The sequence below is a fragment of the Stegostoma tigrinum genome, chromosome 14, assembly GCF_030684315.1.
Source record: "Stegostoma tigrinum isolate sSteTig4 chromosome 14, sSteTig4.hap1, whole genome shotgun sequence".
NCBI classification, from domain to species: domain Eukaryota; kingdom Metazoa; phylum Chordata; class Chondrichthyes; order Orectolobiformes; family Stegostomatidae; genus Stegostoma; species Stegostoma tigrinum.
The window spans coordinates 10,956,792-10,973,161 of NC_081367.1; the positions used below are offsets into that span (position 1 = coordinate 10,956,792).

The 16,370-nt window shown below is 43.5% G+C and overlaps 1 protein-coding gene across 5 annotated transcripts in view; it reads left to right on the forward strand.

Moving 5' to 3' along the window:
- Positions 1-3,559: 3,559 nt before the first annotated feature.
- The window catches only part of yeats2 (YEATS domain containing 2), a 104,123-nt gene continuing 91,312 nt past the window's right edge, over positions 3,560-16,370 (forward strand). For all 5 annotated transcript variants that reach the window (XM_048542120.2, XM_048542123.2, XM_048542122.2 and 2 more), the window contains exon 1: positions 3,560-3,681. In XM_048542120.2, coding sequence (XP_048398077.2) covers positions 3,582-3,681 — 100 coding nt within the window. In that variant the 5' untranslated portion in view covers positions 3,560-3,581. The remainder of the gene's footprint in view (positions 3,682-16,370) is intronic.

A 16,370-nucleotide genomic window follows, 5' to 3' on the forward strand; every position in this document is an offset into this window, starting at 1 on the left:
GTTGGCGGGGAAATGGGGTGACGAGGAAGAGGAGGCTGCGGGCAAGAAGGTGTTGGGGAAGAAGGTGGGAAGGTGGGTACAGGAAGAAGGGAGCTGGGGGAAGTGGGTGGAGAAGAGGTGGGGTTCAGGGGTAAGGGGAGAAGGGAAAAGAGGAGGCAGGGATGAGTGTAAGAAGCGGGTTTGGGACCATAGGAAAAAAGGGAAGGAGTTCAGGAGGGTTGAGTGGGGGTGAGAAAGCGGGGGGGGGGATGTGGTAGATGATTGGAGTGGGTTTGTGTAGAGAGGTGCCTGATTTAGTAACTGGGTGAGGGAATTATTTGGGGGTGAATGTGAGTTGGTAATTGGAGAGTGAGAAAGGGGGAGAGATGGCGATGAAGGTGTGGAAAGGAGGAAGTGAAAGGAAATTGTTACTGGTGGGTGGAGGGAGACAGTGAGTGGCCAGATGAGGTATACCTCGCACATCAGGGAGTGATCGTGTTGTGTGTTCTGGCCTTGTTATACTTGACTTGTACGTTCGTCCTAATACTTTGAGTATGACCATTCAGTAAACAGACAGTAATATTTATACTGAATGTGGGTTGCAGGTGAAAAATGTGCATTTCCGTAGTTATTTAGTACACCCATGGCTCTTTTTAATGCCATGCGCTTCATAATTAATTGTAGCAGAAGTGCAATTACTTTTCCGAGGAAAGAACTGGCAAACATTTTGTACCCAAAGTCTCACCAATGTACATCGGATGAACCAGGAAATCTGTTCCCTAATGAAGACCAGACGTGCAGCATTCAAGTCAGGGGACCCCGACCGGTACAGAAAATCCACATATGACCTCTGCAAAGCCATCAGGGATGACATGTTAGAGGCCCAGACCTACCAAATGGATTCTCGCTGTCTATGGCGAGTCCTAAACAAGATTATGGGATACAAAAATGAAACAGTATAAGATAGCGGACAATGACACATCCCTTCCTGATGTGCTCAATGCTTTCCATGTTCATTTTGAGGAGAATACCACTGGCGTGGCAATGCTTGCCCTGACAGCCTCCTCTTTTCCCTTCTCCCCTTACCCCTAAACCCCTTAACCCCACCTCTTCTCCGCCCACTTCCCCCAGCTCCCTTCTTCCTGTACCCACTTTCCCACCTTCTTCCCCAACACCTTCTTGCCCGCAGCCTTCTCTTCCTCGTCACCCCATTTCCCCGCCAACACTCTTTCCTTCCAGTCCTCTCTCCCCCAAGCTTTTTCCTCACATCCCCACTCCTCTCCCTCTGTCACCGCTTCAGAAACCAGATCAGTCTTCCTTGGAGTCAACCCGAGGAAAGCGATGGACCAAGTCGGTGTTGCAGGCTGAACGCTCAGATCCTGTGTGGACCAACTGGCAGAAGTATTCACCGACATCTTCAACCTCTCCCTGCTACAAACCGAACACCCACCTGCTCCAGTCTCCCAACTTGCCTCAACCCCCTACAGTTTGCCTAATGACATAACAGGTTCACAGAGGATGCCACACCTCCAGCCCTGCACTCATCCCTGGAACATCTGGATAACAAAGACACCTAGTCTGATTCCTGCTCATTGACTACAGCTCCACCTTTAACACCATTATACCCTACAGACAGATCTCAGAATTCCGAGGCCTTGGTCCCGGCTCCATCCTCAGCTTTCTGACCCACAGGCTGCAATTGATCAGGATTGGTAATTGCATCTCTTCCTCAATAACACTCAACAAGGGAGGCCCCCCCCCCACCACCGATTCATCCTCAACCCCCTACTGTACTCCCTGTACACCCATCACTGTTGCCAAATTTCTGAACGAACGCCATCTACAAGTTCGCTGATGACACCACCGTAGTGGGATGGATATCTAACAACAATGAATCAAAATACAGAAGGAGGATAGAGGGCTTGGTGACACGGTGCAATGAACACAATCTCTCTCAACATCGGCAAAACTAAAGAAATGATCATCGGCTTGAGAAAGAAAGGTGGATAACACACCCCCATCTATACGAACAGAACTAAGGTTGAGAGAGTGAAGAGCGTCAAGTTCCTCAGAGTGACGATAACCGACGACCTGCCCTGGACCTCCTGCGTAAATGCAACGGTCAAGAAGGTACAACAATGCCTTCTCTTCCTCAGGCAACTCAGGAAATTTGGCATGTTCATAAGGTACCTCACCAACTTCTACAGATGCACCATTGAAAGCATACTGTCCGGGTGCTAACAGCCTGGCGTGGCAATTGCTGTGCCCAGGACCGTAAGAAACTACAGAAGGTGGTGTGCATAGCCCAAACCATCACAGAAGCCAACCTTCCATCCTTGGACTCTGTTTACATGGCCCACTGCCACGGAAAGGCTGTCAACATATTCAAAGACCCATTGCACATCGGTAATGATCTTTTACAACCCCTTCCATCAGGCAGAAGATAGAGAAGCCCGAACACCCACACAGACAGGTTCATGAACAGCTTCTTTCTGGCCATTATTAGACTGTTGAATGGACTGTAGCTTCAAATATGTAACTTGAGCTGCACAGTCCAGACAGTCCCACGCAATTAATCATCGCTGGTTTATGGATAAATTACTGGTTCTGCTGTCGCCAGGTTTGGATCCTTTTGTGGGAGGAAGAACACTAGGATAACAATCCAGTACAGGACTGAGGCAGCACCATACTGCACTGTCAAAGATGTCTTTCAAATGAGCTATTAAACTAATGTCGCATCTGTCCTGCTGGTGATGTTTATCTTCACAATATTTGAAGAAGAATGGGGCAGTTCTCCCTGGTCGTCCAGGTAGTAGTTATCCCTAAACCAATATCACAATAAACAAAAGCAGAAATTGCTGGAAAAGCTCAGTGGGCCTGGCAGCATCTGTGGAGAGAAAATCGGAGTTAAAGTTTCGGTTCGAGTGACCCTTCTTCAGAACTGGTTTCTGATTTACACCGTCCGCAGTTCTTTCAGTTTTTACCACTCTAAACAGATTATATAGCCACATTGCTTTTTGTAGCCCTTTGTGTACAAATTGGCTGCCACATTTCCTATTGCAACAGCAGCTAAGGATAAAAAACTAATTAACTTTGCTGGTGGTAAAGTGCTTTGGGGTATCCTGAAGTCTCAAAAGGTGTTATATTAGAGCAAATTCTTTGTGTAATAATTGTCTAGTTAAGACTAGGAGCCTGCTATTACATGAGAACTCTGAGATCTGGACTTTTTTTTTCTTGCTTATCTTCTGGCTCTGTTAAAATCTTTAATTCTGGTTTTGTAACCAATGGGCACCTGTGAATGGCAACATTGTGCAGGTTTTGCTGTACTCATGTATTCCTGTACTTAGTATGTGACAAATAAATAATTCTAAATCTACTGATAAGTCTTACTAAGTGCAATATGGAATAATGCTCAGACACTCTTCGTGACCGAGACCTGCTAGATACACAAAGCTGCCTCTGATTGAGGGGATGTGTCATTTCTTTGGCCCTCCCATCTACTTGTTTGCAGTCCATGTATGTTCAATGATGTATCTCAAGTATATGACCTAAAAGACGTAATCTTTCATTATCGAAAAAGGTATCGGCGGCTCATTGTGAAAATGTCAGGCGTGAAAAGAAAAGTCGAGGATAAGGACCCAGACTATGAGGATATCTCAGTCTGTCGTCAGGAAAAGCGACACAAAGCAGTTGAACATTCAGGTGAGGAAGTGAAATCACTATCTGTTTTATTACTTCAGAAAAGAAATTCTCATAATTTGCTGTTTTGTGCTAACATTTTGGTGCAAGTTTCAGATAGCCAGTCCTCAATCCATATGAATATACTACCTCCAGCACCATGGGTTATGATGTTATTAAGGCAACTAATATGTCGTACCTTATCATATGCCTTCTGTAAATTCAAATGTATTAGATTCATTGCTTCCCCTTTATTTATTCTGCTTGTTACCTTCTCAAAGAATTCTAATAAAATTGTCAGACATGATTTCCCCTTCATGAAACCATGCTGACTTTGGGTATGTATATTTTGAAATGTTGTGCCGTTATATCATTTTTGATAGACTCAAACATTTTCCATTACACATGTGAGCTAACTGGCCAATAGTTGCTTGGGTTTTAAGTGGGGAGGGGCATTTTCAGGATGGCAAACTGTAACGAATGGATTGGCCACTGGAATTGTTGCTAGTGTAAATTTACAGAAACAGGCCAGAAATATACGTTAATGGCTTCAAGGAAAGTGAATGTATTAATGGCAAGTGATAATGGGAACTGCAGATGCTGGAGAATCCAAGATAACAAAGTGTGGAGCTGGATGAACACAGCAGGCCAAGCAGCAACTCAAGAGCACAAAAGCTGACGTTTCAGGCCTAGACCCTTCATGGGACAGGGTTTTGGAATAAATAGGGAGAGGGGGGGAGGCGGACCAAAGATGGAGAGAAAAGAAGATAGGTGGGGAGGTAGGGAGGGGATAGGTCAGTCCAGGGAAGACGGACAGGTCAAGGAGGCGGGATGAGATAGTAGGTAGGAAATGGAGGTGCGGTGGGGGGAGGGGAAGAACTGGGCTGGTTTTGGGATTCGCAATAAACAACTGCACCTCCCAGTCGCAAACCATTTTAACTCCCCCTCCCATTCCTCAGACGGCATGTCCATCATGGGCCTCCTGCAGTGCATGTCCATCATGGGCCTCCTGCAGTGCCACATTGATGCCACACGAAGGTTGCAGGAACAGCAACTCATATTCCGCTTGGGAATCCTGCAGCCCAATTGTATCAATGTGGACTTCACCAGTTTCAAAATCTCCCCTTCCCCCACTGCATCCCAAAACCAGCCCAGTTCTTCCCCTCCCCCACCGCATTCCAAAACCAGCCCAGCCTGACTCCGCTTCCCTAACCTGTTCTTCCTCTCACCCATCCCTTCCTCCCACCTCAAGCCGCACCTCCATTTCCCACCTACTATCTCGTCCTGCCTCCTTGACCTGTCCGTCTTCCCTGGACTGACCTATCCCCTCCCTACCTCCCCACCTATACTCCCCTCTCCACCTATCTTCTTTTCTCTCCATCTTCGGTCCGCCTCCCCCTCTCTCCCTATTTATTCCAGAATCTTCTCACCCATCCCCCTCTCTGATGAAGGGTCTAGGCCCAAAATGTCAGCTTTTGTGCTCCTGAGATGCTGCTTGGCCTGCTGTGTTCATCCAGTTTCACACTTTGTTATCTTGTATTAATGGCAAGACTGCAAACAATACAGAAATAGGTGGACAGGTGAGGAAGACACAAAGGGCCTGCAGAGGGATATAGACAGGTTAATTGAGTCCGCAAAATCTTGGTATAATGTAGGGAAATGTGAGATAATTCACTTGGACAGGAAGAATAGAGGAGGTGAATATTATTTAATCCTTATTCATGAATTACAAAAAAGTTCACCAGGCAATAGGGAGGCAAATGAATGTTCGAATTCATTTCACAGGGACTGGAGTACAAAACTAGGGAACAAAAACAGAAATTGTGGGAGAAATGCAGCAGGTCTGGGAGCATCTGTGGAGAGAGAACAGAGTAAATGCTTTGAGTCCAATGGCTCTTCTGTTTCCTCTTCACAGATGCTGCCAGACCTGCTGAGCTTCTCCAGAAATTTCTGTTTTTATTTCAGTTTTCTAGCATCCACAGTCCCTTGTTTCATACAAGTAAACTATCCAATGCACTTGTCAGATGACACAGGGAATACTGTGAATAGTTTTGCTCACCTTATTTAAGGAAGAAAGCTTGGTATTTGGTCCAGAGAAGACTCACTGTGTTGATCCCTAATGGAGGGATTGTCTTACGTGGAGAGGTTGAGTAGATTGAATCTGTACTCATTGGAGTTTAGAAGAATGAGAGGCAATTTTATTGTAACCAGTGGATTGGTTGTGTCCCCTTGTTGAGAGCCCAGGATGAGAGTGCGCAATGTTAAGGTAAAGAGATGTCCATTTAAGCTCAGTTGGTTGGATTGCTGGTTTGCGAAGTGACACCAATGTAGTGGATTCAGTTCCCACACTGGCTGAAGTTACCATGGAAGACTCTCCATAGGCCTTCAGGTAAAAACCACCACCTGTCATCTGCCTGTAATGAGAGCAGACCTGTGGTCTGGTAGGATTACTGGCACCTTATCTTTTAGTATTAGCAAATATACATTACGCTTCAACAGACTTATCAAGTCCATTTAATTTCACCTTACCCCATAAACGTCAGCTTCTATTTATTTCATTCTTCATGTATTTATCCAGCTTTGCTGTAAGTGTATCTGTGTTATTCACCTCACCATTTCCATGTGGTTGCAGGGTTCACATTCTTAATTTTTACTGTTTCAGTGAAAACTTTTATCCCAAATTTTAATTTTATTCATTAGTAACTCTGCAGTGTCTATGTCTCTTACTTTAAATGGAAACATCGTTTTAATATGGAGCCTATAAAACTCCACACATCCTGAGTTTTTCTTGTGTAAAGAGCAATAACTTGTTTACAAGAACATAATAGGCACAGCCTGTCTGTTCTGGTACAGTTCTAGAACATTTTTGGAAACTTTTTAAAAAATATCTGTTGTATAGTGTGGAATCCAGATGGTTGCAGTATTGCCAGTGATCTCATCATAGTGCAAAACAATTTTCAAATGATCTCATTGCTTTTTCACTTTTTGATCTCTAAAAATGATTCTAAGTGATTCTTTTCATTCTTTTTATGGTTTTTAAAGCTGAATTGTTACTTCTTAATGATTTGTTCCCAAGTGCTTCTCAATTCCATTTACAAATATTTTCCAAGGAGTATGTGGCTTTCTTATTTCTTTCACTAAAAATGTACTACCTCCTAGTTCCTTATTAAAATGTTAATCAACCTGCTTACTTGTATAATTCACAGCAATTACTATGTGGAAGAAAACAATACTTGTTGAAGAGAGAGACTTCTAGTTTTCATTCGTCCAAATAACTGGAAAAGTTCTTTACACCACCTTAGTTTAGACAGAAAATCCAGGACAAAAGCTGGCCATTTAGCTCGTTCTTCTTAGGTAGTATTTATACTGTTTACAGATTTCCCTCATATCAGCCTTCCAGGCTATTTTTGTATTCATGTTTCTCCCATGTACTTGTCCAATTACCGTTTAAAATGAATGAAGCTATTTGCCACAGCTATGTCCCATGGTGACCACATGAGCCACCTTGTCAAACACTTTGACAGAATCTGTCAAAATAGATCTTCACAGAGACCCCTTATATATCAAGTCTGCTACTTATTAAAAAATTGCTTCATACATGCCAAAATTGTTTCATGTGCCTGAAGATTGGTCCTTTGGAACAGCTTTGAACTCCATGAAATGTTATTTACATTTTGGTTATTATGTGTAGCAGATCCTTTCCTCATTTCAACATGCCTTGCAGCTCTGTATTTTCTTCTTCAATTGCTCATAACAGCCTTCCATTTTCAATCGCAATAAATAATGTGACTAGAGTCAAGAACATAGAACAGTACACCACAGTACAGGCCCTTCAGCCCATGATGTTGTGCTGAACTTTTACCCTAAACCTAAGGTCAATCTAACCTCCACCCTTACCTTACGCTATCATCCATATGCCTATCTAACAGCTGTTTGAATGCTCCTAATGACATTATGCGGGCCGGCAATGCATTCCACGCCCCTGCTACTCTGAGTAAAGAAACTACCTCTGACGTCTACCCTATGTCTACCTCCACTCACTTTAAAACTATGCTACCTCGTAATAGCTACCTCCAGAGTACAAGATGGCTTTCTGTTGTTGTCTTCATCTGTGCTTAATGGCAACATAAGAACTCTTTAAAAACATCCCCTAAAGGTCTAACTATTATGCTATCACCACTGAAAATTAGCTGGTTCCATCATTGGCCCATGATTTGTAATCTTGAACATGGACTGCCTCTCAAACTGATAGGGCCAACCACTCCTGTGTTCTCAAATGATCCTGCTGCTCTGATGTTGGCAGGAACAATATTTGAAAACTCTCTTGCATTCTTTCAGGTGGTTCATTTGTTCCTTTATTCATTAACCAGAGCAAGTTAAATCACTTTCAGTGACTGAAGTTCTCAGGAGCATTTGCCACAAATTGTGATCCTTTGATCTCCCTCCCTCTGCCCAAGTAAATGTACTCTGCTTTGCAGTGGCAATATTTCTTTAGTCCAGAACCATATACTTTGGTGCATACATTGTTGAATGCACTGAAAATCTGAAAAAGATAGACAGCTTGCCTATTCTTTATATAAACTAACGTTTTCCCAGCCACTATCAGTTCAAAGGAAGGGTCACTGGACCTGAAATATTAACTCTGTTTTTTCCTTCACAGACCTGCCAGACCTGCTGAGCTTTTCCAGCAACTTTGTTTTTATTGTCTATTTTTTAGCCTGTTTTGCTGTGTGCATGTGGTTTATTCTGTGTCCCAGGTAGTGCCATTGCTGCTGAAACACTCTCTTAATCCTTAACTGGGACGTCCATTGTCCTTCAGTACCCATAATCAAGATCTTTGAAGGGGGCAGTGGGGGTGGGGTGGAAATGAACCAAACAAGTTGTTATCTAATGAACACCCCATTCCCACTTGTGCATTTCCCCTTGGTTTTCGTCTGCAAACTCCACCTGATACTGCCAGAGAGGGAGTGGATGGAGAACAGAGAGAGCAAGGTGTGTGAGTGTGTTTGTGTTTGTGTTTGGGGTGAGGAGGGAGTGGCGGGATGGTGTTAGTGCAGGAGACAGAAAATTATTCTCTTCAGCAGCACTTTGCAGTTAGAACAACAATCACATCTTTAGTATGTTGCAATGAAAACACCAATCAGAGACATCTGATTGCTCATTGTTCTACATTTAACCTATTCCTGATTGGTAATTATTGATGGAATTAAATTGACTTATTCACATGTGCTGAACAGGTTCTCTGAATTACAGATGAATAGATGCGTGCCAATGTCAGCCAGTCACTGTATGGAGCTGGAGGAACACAGCAGACTAGGCAGCATCAAAGGAGTAGGAAAATCGGCATTTCAGTTCAGGATCCTTCTTCAGACTTTTTTCCTTCTTCGAGGACATGTCAGCTTTCCTGCTCCTCTGATGCTGCCTGGTCTGCTGTGTTCCTCCAGCGCGACACTGTTGTCTCTGACTCCAGTATCTCCAGTTGTTGTTATCCCCATCTTTCAGCCAGTCACCATTCTGTTTTGCTTTCGGATCTGAGGTGCTTTGGGTGTGTCACCTCGGATACCAGATTTTCAGGGGTGACTCTTATGACATAACTCGAGTGGAGATGTTCAGTGTTTAATTATACAGAGGCAGTTATATCTACAGGAACTTCCTGAACTCTGTTAAAGTCACTGTCAGTGTTGTGTGTGGGTGAGGAATTGAGGTTATGTGTCTGCAAGTTATAAATGAGGAAGTTGGTACTTGTGGAATTTTCTCAATTGATAGAAGGTGATCAGAAGATAAACATTTTAAAACACTGGGTCAAAAGTGTTGTTGCATTTGAACTTATATGGCAGTTTTCAAGAAATGGTTTGCAGTGAAATCTGCCTATAATCAGCTTTAGAAATGGTGTAAGATTTCAGGATTAAACAGGCCTTTCAGCACCTTGAGCGTGCTCTGCAATTTTATGGGATCATGGTTGATCTATTTATGTATTCAAATCCACTTTGCTACTTAATCCCTGTATGATTTGACTCCTTTGTTTATCAAAGATCTGTCTACCTCTGCCTTAAAAATATTCAATAACTCTGCCTCCTCTGCTCTGTGAGAAAGAGTTTCACAGACTCTCAATCTGGGACAGAAAAGAAATTCTCTTTTTTTTTATTCCTAAACTCCAGTGTCTACAGACCTAAATTGTGCAACCTTTCTTCTTAAAAAGGCCCCCTAATGCCAGGAATTAGGCGAGTGATCTAAGGGTCAACTTTTTTGAACAGAGGATGGTGCATGTATGGAATGAACTGCTAGAGGAAGTGGTGGTGGCTGGTACAATTACCAGGGATTTAGAAGGGATCTGGATGGGTTGATGAATAGGAAGGGTTCAGAGGGATATGGATCAAATGCTGACAAATGGGTCTGGATTAATTCAGGTCGGTATGGATGTTTTGGGTCTGTTTCTGTGTTGGACAACTCTAAGTGTATCTGCTCTGAACTGCTTCTAATGCACCCATGTTTGCTCTTCTAGAGGGACACCGAAACTGTATACAATGTACTAGATGTGGTCTCACTCGCACTCTATGCAACTTGCAATAAACATCATTGAATTTGTCTATGTAATCACTTCCTGCATATGCAGGCTTAACTTTTGTAATTGATGTACCGAGACACCCAGATTTCTTTGTATCTCAGAGATTTAATGGTATCCACAAACTTGGTTCACTATCTTTGAGTCAAAATCCAGGGACTGTCTCAGTGACGTTGTGGTTTGCCTACACTGAATGAACTATAGTGAATCAAGAAGGCATCTCACCACCACTTTCTCAAGGAGCAACAAGGGATGGGCGATAAATGCAGGCCCAGCCGGTGACACCCATATCTCATAAATAAACAAAACAAAAACTCCAATTTTGAAAGATAAGCAAGCAAAGTAGCAATTACCGATCACATATTTTTCTTAGAAGGTAGTTGATCCAAAGATACAACCACCCCTTCCGACCCCCAAATATGCACACACATCACCTATAAAGCCCTGCTAATGTGAAACAATGATGTGCACCAAGGATGCAAACAATTTGATTGGAGATAGTCAACATGGATTTGTCAAGGGCAGGTCATGTCTCACAAACCTCATTGAGTTTTTTGAGAAGGTGACCAACCATGTGAATGAAGGTAGGGCAGTTGACGTGGTGTACATGGACTTCAGTAAAGCCTTTGATAAGGTTCCACATGGTAGGCGATTGGAGAAAATATGGAGGCATGGGACTGAGGGAAGTTTAACAGTGTGGAATAGAAACTGGCTTTCTGTAAGAAGGCAATGAGTGGTGGTTGATGGAAAATATTCAGCCTGGAGTCCAGTTACTAGTGGTGCGCCTCAAGGATCTGTTTTGAGACCACTGCTGTTTGTCATTTTTATAAATGACTTGGACACAGGCATAGGTTGATGGTTAGTAAGTTTGCAGATGACACTAAAGTTGGTGGAGTGGTGGACAGTGTGAAAGAATGTTGCAGGGAGACTTGGATAAACTGCAGAATTGAGCTGAAAGGTGGCAAATGGAGTTCAATGCAGATAAATGTGAGGTGATTCACCTTGGGAAGAATAATAGGAAGGCAGAATACTGGATCAATGGAAAGATCCTTGGTAGTGTGGATGTGCAGAGGGATCTTGGTGTCCATGTACATAGATCCCTGAAAGTTGCCACCCAGATTGATAGTGCTGTTAAAAAGGCTTATGGTGTGTTAGGTTTTATTGGTAGAGGGATTGACTTCCAGAGCCGTGATGTCATGCTGCAACTGATTAAAACGCTAGTGCGGCCTCACTTGGAATATTGCATGCAGTTCTGGTCGCCCCATTACAGGAAGGATGTGGAAGCATTGGAAAAGGTGCAGAGGAGATTTATCAGGTTGTTGCCTGGTCTGGAGCGAAGGCCTTATGAAGAAAGGCTGGGGGACTTGGGTCTGTTCTCATTGGAGAGAAGAAGGCTAAGAGGGGAATTAATAGAGACATACGAGATGATCAGAGGATTGGATAGGGTGGACAGTGAGAGTCTTTTTCCGAGGATGATGACTTCAGCTTGTATGAGGGGGCATAGCCACAAATTGAGGGGTGATAGATTTAAGACAGATGTCAGAGGCAGGTTCTTTACTCAGAAAGTGGTAAGGACGTGGAACGCCCTGCCTGCCAATGCAGTTAACTCAGCCACATTAGGGGCATTTAAACAGTCCTTGGAGAAGCAGTTGGATGATGATGGGATAGTGTAGGGGGAGGGACTTAGATTAGTTCACAGGTTGGTGCAGCATCGAGGGCCGAAGGGCCTGTTCTGCGCTGTATTGTTCTATGTTCTAGCAAGGTTTGAATGTTCATTGCTCATGCTCATTTTCTTTAACACTTTCACTCATGCCCCGGTTTATGTGCAGCATTCCCTCATTGTGTGATAGCTGTAACTCAGTTGCTGACATTCTCACCTTTGAGTCTATGTTGTGGGCTCAAGTCCCCCCTCAGGGCTTGATCACAAAAATAAGGTTCATGTTCCAGTGCAGTACTTCGGAAGTTCTGCACTTTTTGAAGACATTAAACAGGAGGCCCTCTCACGTGAACTTGAAAAAAAAACTGTTATCTCAAGTAAAAGTAGTCAAGTTCTCTCTGGCACATTGGCCAAAATTTATCCCTTAATCAACGTTCCAAAAATAGATTATTCCATCATTATCACAACCTATTTGGAAGGATTTTGTGAAACTTGAAAGGGTTCAGAAAAGATTTGCAATTGTGCTTAAATAATAGATCTATAATTCCCACTTTGCAGCAATGGTTATAGTTCAGAAGTTTTTGTTGTCTGTAAAGATCTTTGAGAAAAAAAAAGATTGCAAAGGTGCTGTTTAAATGTAAGTCATTCTGTTTAGGCCATGTGGATTTGTGGTAATCAGGAATTTACTGTGTAGAGAACAAACCAGGATGCGCTTCAGGAGTGTTTCCATTGACAACTCATGCATATGGGTGTGCATCACTCTTCGAAGGGACCATGCAGTATAACAACAAGGTTGTGTACAGTATAAAAGGGAGCACTGATTATGATTGCAGTTTAGAAGATGGAAAGGCCAAAATACTCATTGTATGCTTCATTGGGTGTCAAGTAGTGGGTGCTAATTGGGAACGTACCTGTGCTTTATACGTATACACGCTATGTACATAGGTCTGTGTGCATATTATATCTATAGCAGCATGATGCAGGAGCTGTTGGTTGCAACTGCATAATATGAAGATGTGTTTGCAAGTTAAAATTTGCAAGTAAATAAAGCCTAGCTTCCAATGTTCTATCTGCTGGTTATATGAGTTCTGATTATTTCCATTTAATTGCTTCCTAATTTTCCTTTTCTTTTAAAGAACTTGCATTTCTATATAATAAAATGTGAGGCTGGATGAACACAGCAGGCCAAGCAGCATCTCAGGAGCACAAAAGCTGACGTTTCGGGCCTAGACCCTTCATCAGAGAGGGGGATGGGGGGAGGGAACTGGAATAAATAGGGAGAGAGGGGGAGGCGGACCGAAGATGGAGAGTAAAGAAGATAGGTGGAGAGAGTGTAGGTGGGGAGGTAGGGAGGGGATAGGTCAGTCCAGGGAAGACGGACAGGTCAAGGAGGTGGGATGAGGTTAGTAGGAAGCTGGGGGTGCGGCTTGGGGTGGGAGGAAGGGATGGGTGAGAGGAAGAACCGGTTAGGGAGGCAGAGACAGGTTGGACTGGTTTTGGGATGCAGTGGGTGGGGGGGGAAGAGCTGGGCTGGTTGTGTGGTGCAGTGGGGGGAGGGGACGAACTGGGCTGGTTTAGGGATGCAGTAGGGGAAGCGGAGATTTTGAAACTGGTGAAGTCCACATTGATACCATATGGCTGCAGGGTTCCCAGGCGGAATATGAGTTGCTGTTCCTGCAACCTTCGGGTGGCATCATTGTGGCAGTGCAGGAGGCCCATGATGGACATGTCATCAAGAGAATGGGAGGGGGAGTAGAAATGGTTTGCGACTGGGAGGTGCAGTTGTTTGTTGCGAACTGAGCGGAGGTGTTCTGCAAAGCGGTCCCCAAGCCTCCGCTTGGTTTCCCCAATGTAGAGGTCCTGTCTGTCTTCCCTGGACTGACCTATCCCCTCCCTACCTCCCCACCTACACTCTCTCCACCTATCTTCTTTACTCTCCATCTTCGGTCCGCCTCCCCCTCTCTCCCTATTTATTCCAGTTCCCTCCCCCCATCCCCCTCTCTGATGAAGGGTCTAGGCCCGAAACGTCAGCTTTTGTGCTCCTGAGATGCTGCTTGGCCTGCTGTGTTCATCCAGCCTCACATTTTATTATCTTGGAATCTCCAGCATCTGCAGTTCCCATTATCTCTTGCATTTCTATATCTTGTTTTATGATCTCAGGGCGTCTTAAAGTGCAGATGCTAGTTTGTGTACAAAAATCTGCCAATAACAGGAATGCAATAATGACCAAGTAAGCTGTTCTGAGTTATGTTGTTTAATGTATGAATGTTAGCAAGGGCACGAAGAATGTTTTCGCTCTTGTTTAGATAGTGCTGTGGGATCACTTGCAACCCCCTGAGAAGTCACATGGGGCCTCAGTTTAAATCACCACTGACGGTGCAGCACTCCCGCAGTATCGCACTGGAGTGTTGCCCTGCAACTTGATTTAGGTATCAACCCACATCTAATTTCTAGATAAAAGTGCTGCCAATTGAGACAAAGTTGTAACTGAAGATACTGCCTCCATTTGAGTATGAGTTTTTGGCACAGACAGCCACGTTTCACCATTCCTTACTGATCCTGATGCACTTTGGGGGACCTTGTCTGAGAGTTTGCTACTGCTTTTACTTAAGTAAGTGATTGCATTAGTGAAGTTGTTGGAAAAATTCCATCTGTTGAGTCAGAGTTGTCCATGCTTTTTGTCTTTTTGCATTCCATATACATATGTCCCATGAACTCTTGAAACCACATTTCTTGTTACCTTGCAGATACTTCCAGTGGCTAATAATGCTCGGTGCTCTGATTTTGAACTTACTCACTGAGGATGCGACTATATTAAAGAGAGCCGTTACCACATTCCATGCCCACAATATTTGGTGGCTGTTGTTTGAAATTGTTGCCAACAAAATAAGCTAGAAAGGCAGAGTCTTACATTTCCATAAATGTAACTCCATTATAATCTTTAGGGAAGTGTTACATTGCCTGTAACATTGCAGATAGCTGTCCTTCATTGACGAGTACCAGAAGCTACATAAACTAGTTAGGAAGTGTGTTACATGTCTGTTGTGTTGCTCCAGCAAAGCTCAATGCAAGCTTGAGGAATAAAACTCATCCTTTATTTGGGCACTTTACAGCCTTCAGGACTCAACGTTGACTTTATCAATTTTAGAATGTGAACACACCCCTTCTTGCTTTTAATACAGCTAACCCATTTTTAACTACTTGTAGTCCCCTTATCACCCATCTACCATCTCTTCTTTGGCCTACTATGAACAGTAATCATATCCTTTTGTCTGCCATCTTTTTTCCCTCTCTCCACCTATCTGCTCGCTCCTTTTCCCCCTCCCATTTCCGGTCATTGGCTTAAATACTAACTTCACCAAGCTGCTCCTTGTTTTGTAGAAGGGTCACAAGTCTTGGAACAGTGACTCTGTCTTCTCTCGACATATACTGCCAGCCCTGCTGAGTTCCTCCAGAAATTTTTGTTTTTGTTTCTTTCTAGTCTCCCAGTTGCTTCAGATCTCCAGTGTCCCTAGGTCTTTGTTTTATATTAGTTAGGAAGTGTCTTTGGCAGAGGGTGAGAGACATGCTGATCCCAGTCAAGTCCTCTAGGCATGTGGGTTGTATGGGCAGGCAGCATGGGAGATATTTTTGACAGGCAGCTCTGTAATCTACATTCCTTGTATCAGACTTGAACTGTTCTATGTGGGATTGGAGGGCACAACATTCAGTTAATATTAATTACAAAACAAACTGTGACATTCACCACAAGAAACTTGTAGTTATTGCTCTGGATTTCATCAGTTTCCTGTCTTTTACTGAATCCAGTTCAATCAGATTTTTCTTATATATGCCAGTAAGTGTGACGTGTGTCTCATGCCTTTTTCATCAGAAGATTGTATCCAATCTAATGAATACAATTGCAACTTTCTCCTTTCATTATGCCAATTATAAAAGCATACTTAAAAGGATCCATGTGTGTAAGTGATGGCAAATGTCTGAAGTGGCGAATAGACATTCACGGTTTGAAGTCAGTAATTGTTACAACAATTGGCATTTATACAGCACACTTAACATGACAAAACACTCCAAGGCACTTCACAATGGCATTATCTTGACACTGAAATGCATCAGGGGTGTCATGAACAAAGAGTTTATGATATTATAGCCAAATACATACAGTGGCCACAAGCGAGTCAAGGGCTTGAATTCTCAATGATTAAGTCATAGCCTGTCTTCCCCCTGGCTGTGCACCATGTATGAGTAGAAGTCAGGTGAATGTTGGAATACTGTTCATTTGCTTGGATGAGTACAGCTCCGACAACACTTGACACACCTAGGACAAAGTAACCTGTTTGATTGGCATCCCATCCAAAAGCTTTAACATCAAGCCTCTCCCTACCAACTCTCAGTGGCTGCAGTGTGTGCAATGTACAAGATGCATGCAGCAATTCACCCAGTCATCCTTGACAGAACCTTTGAAAGCCTTGACTTCAGCCACTTAGACTGACAAGG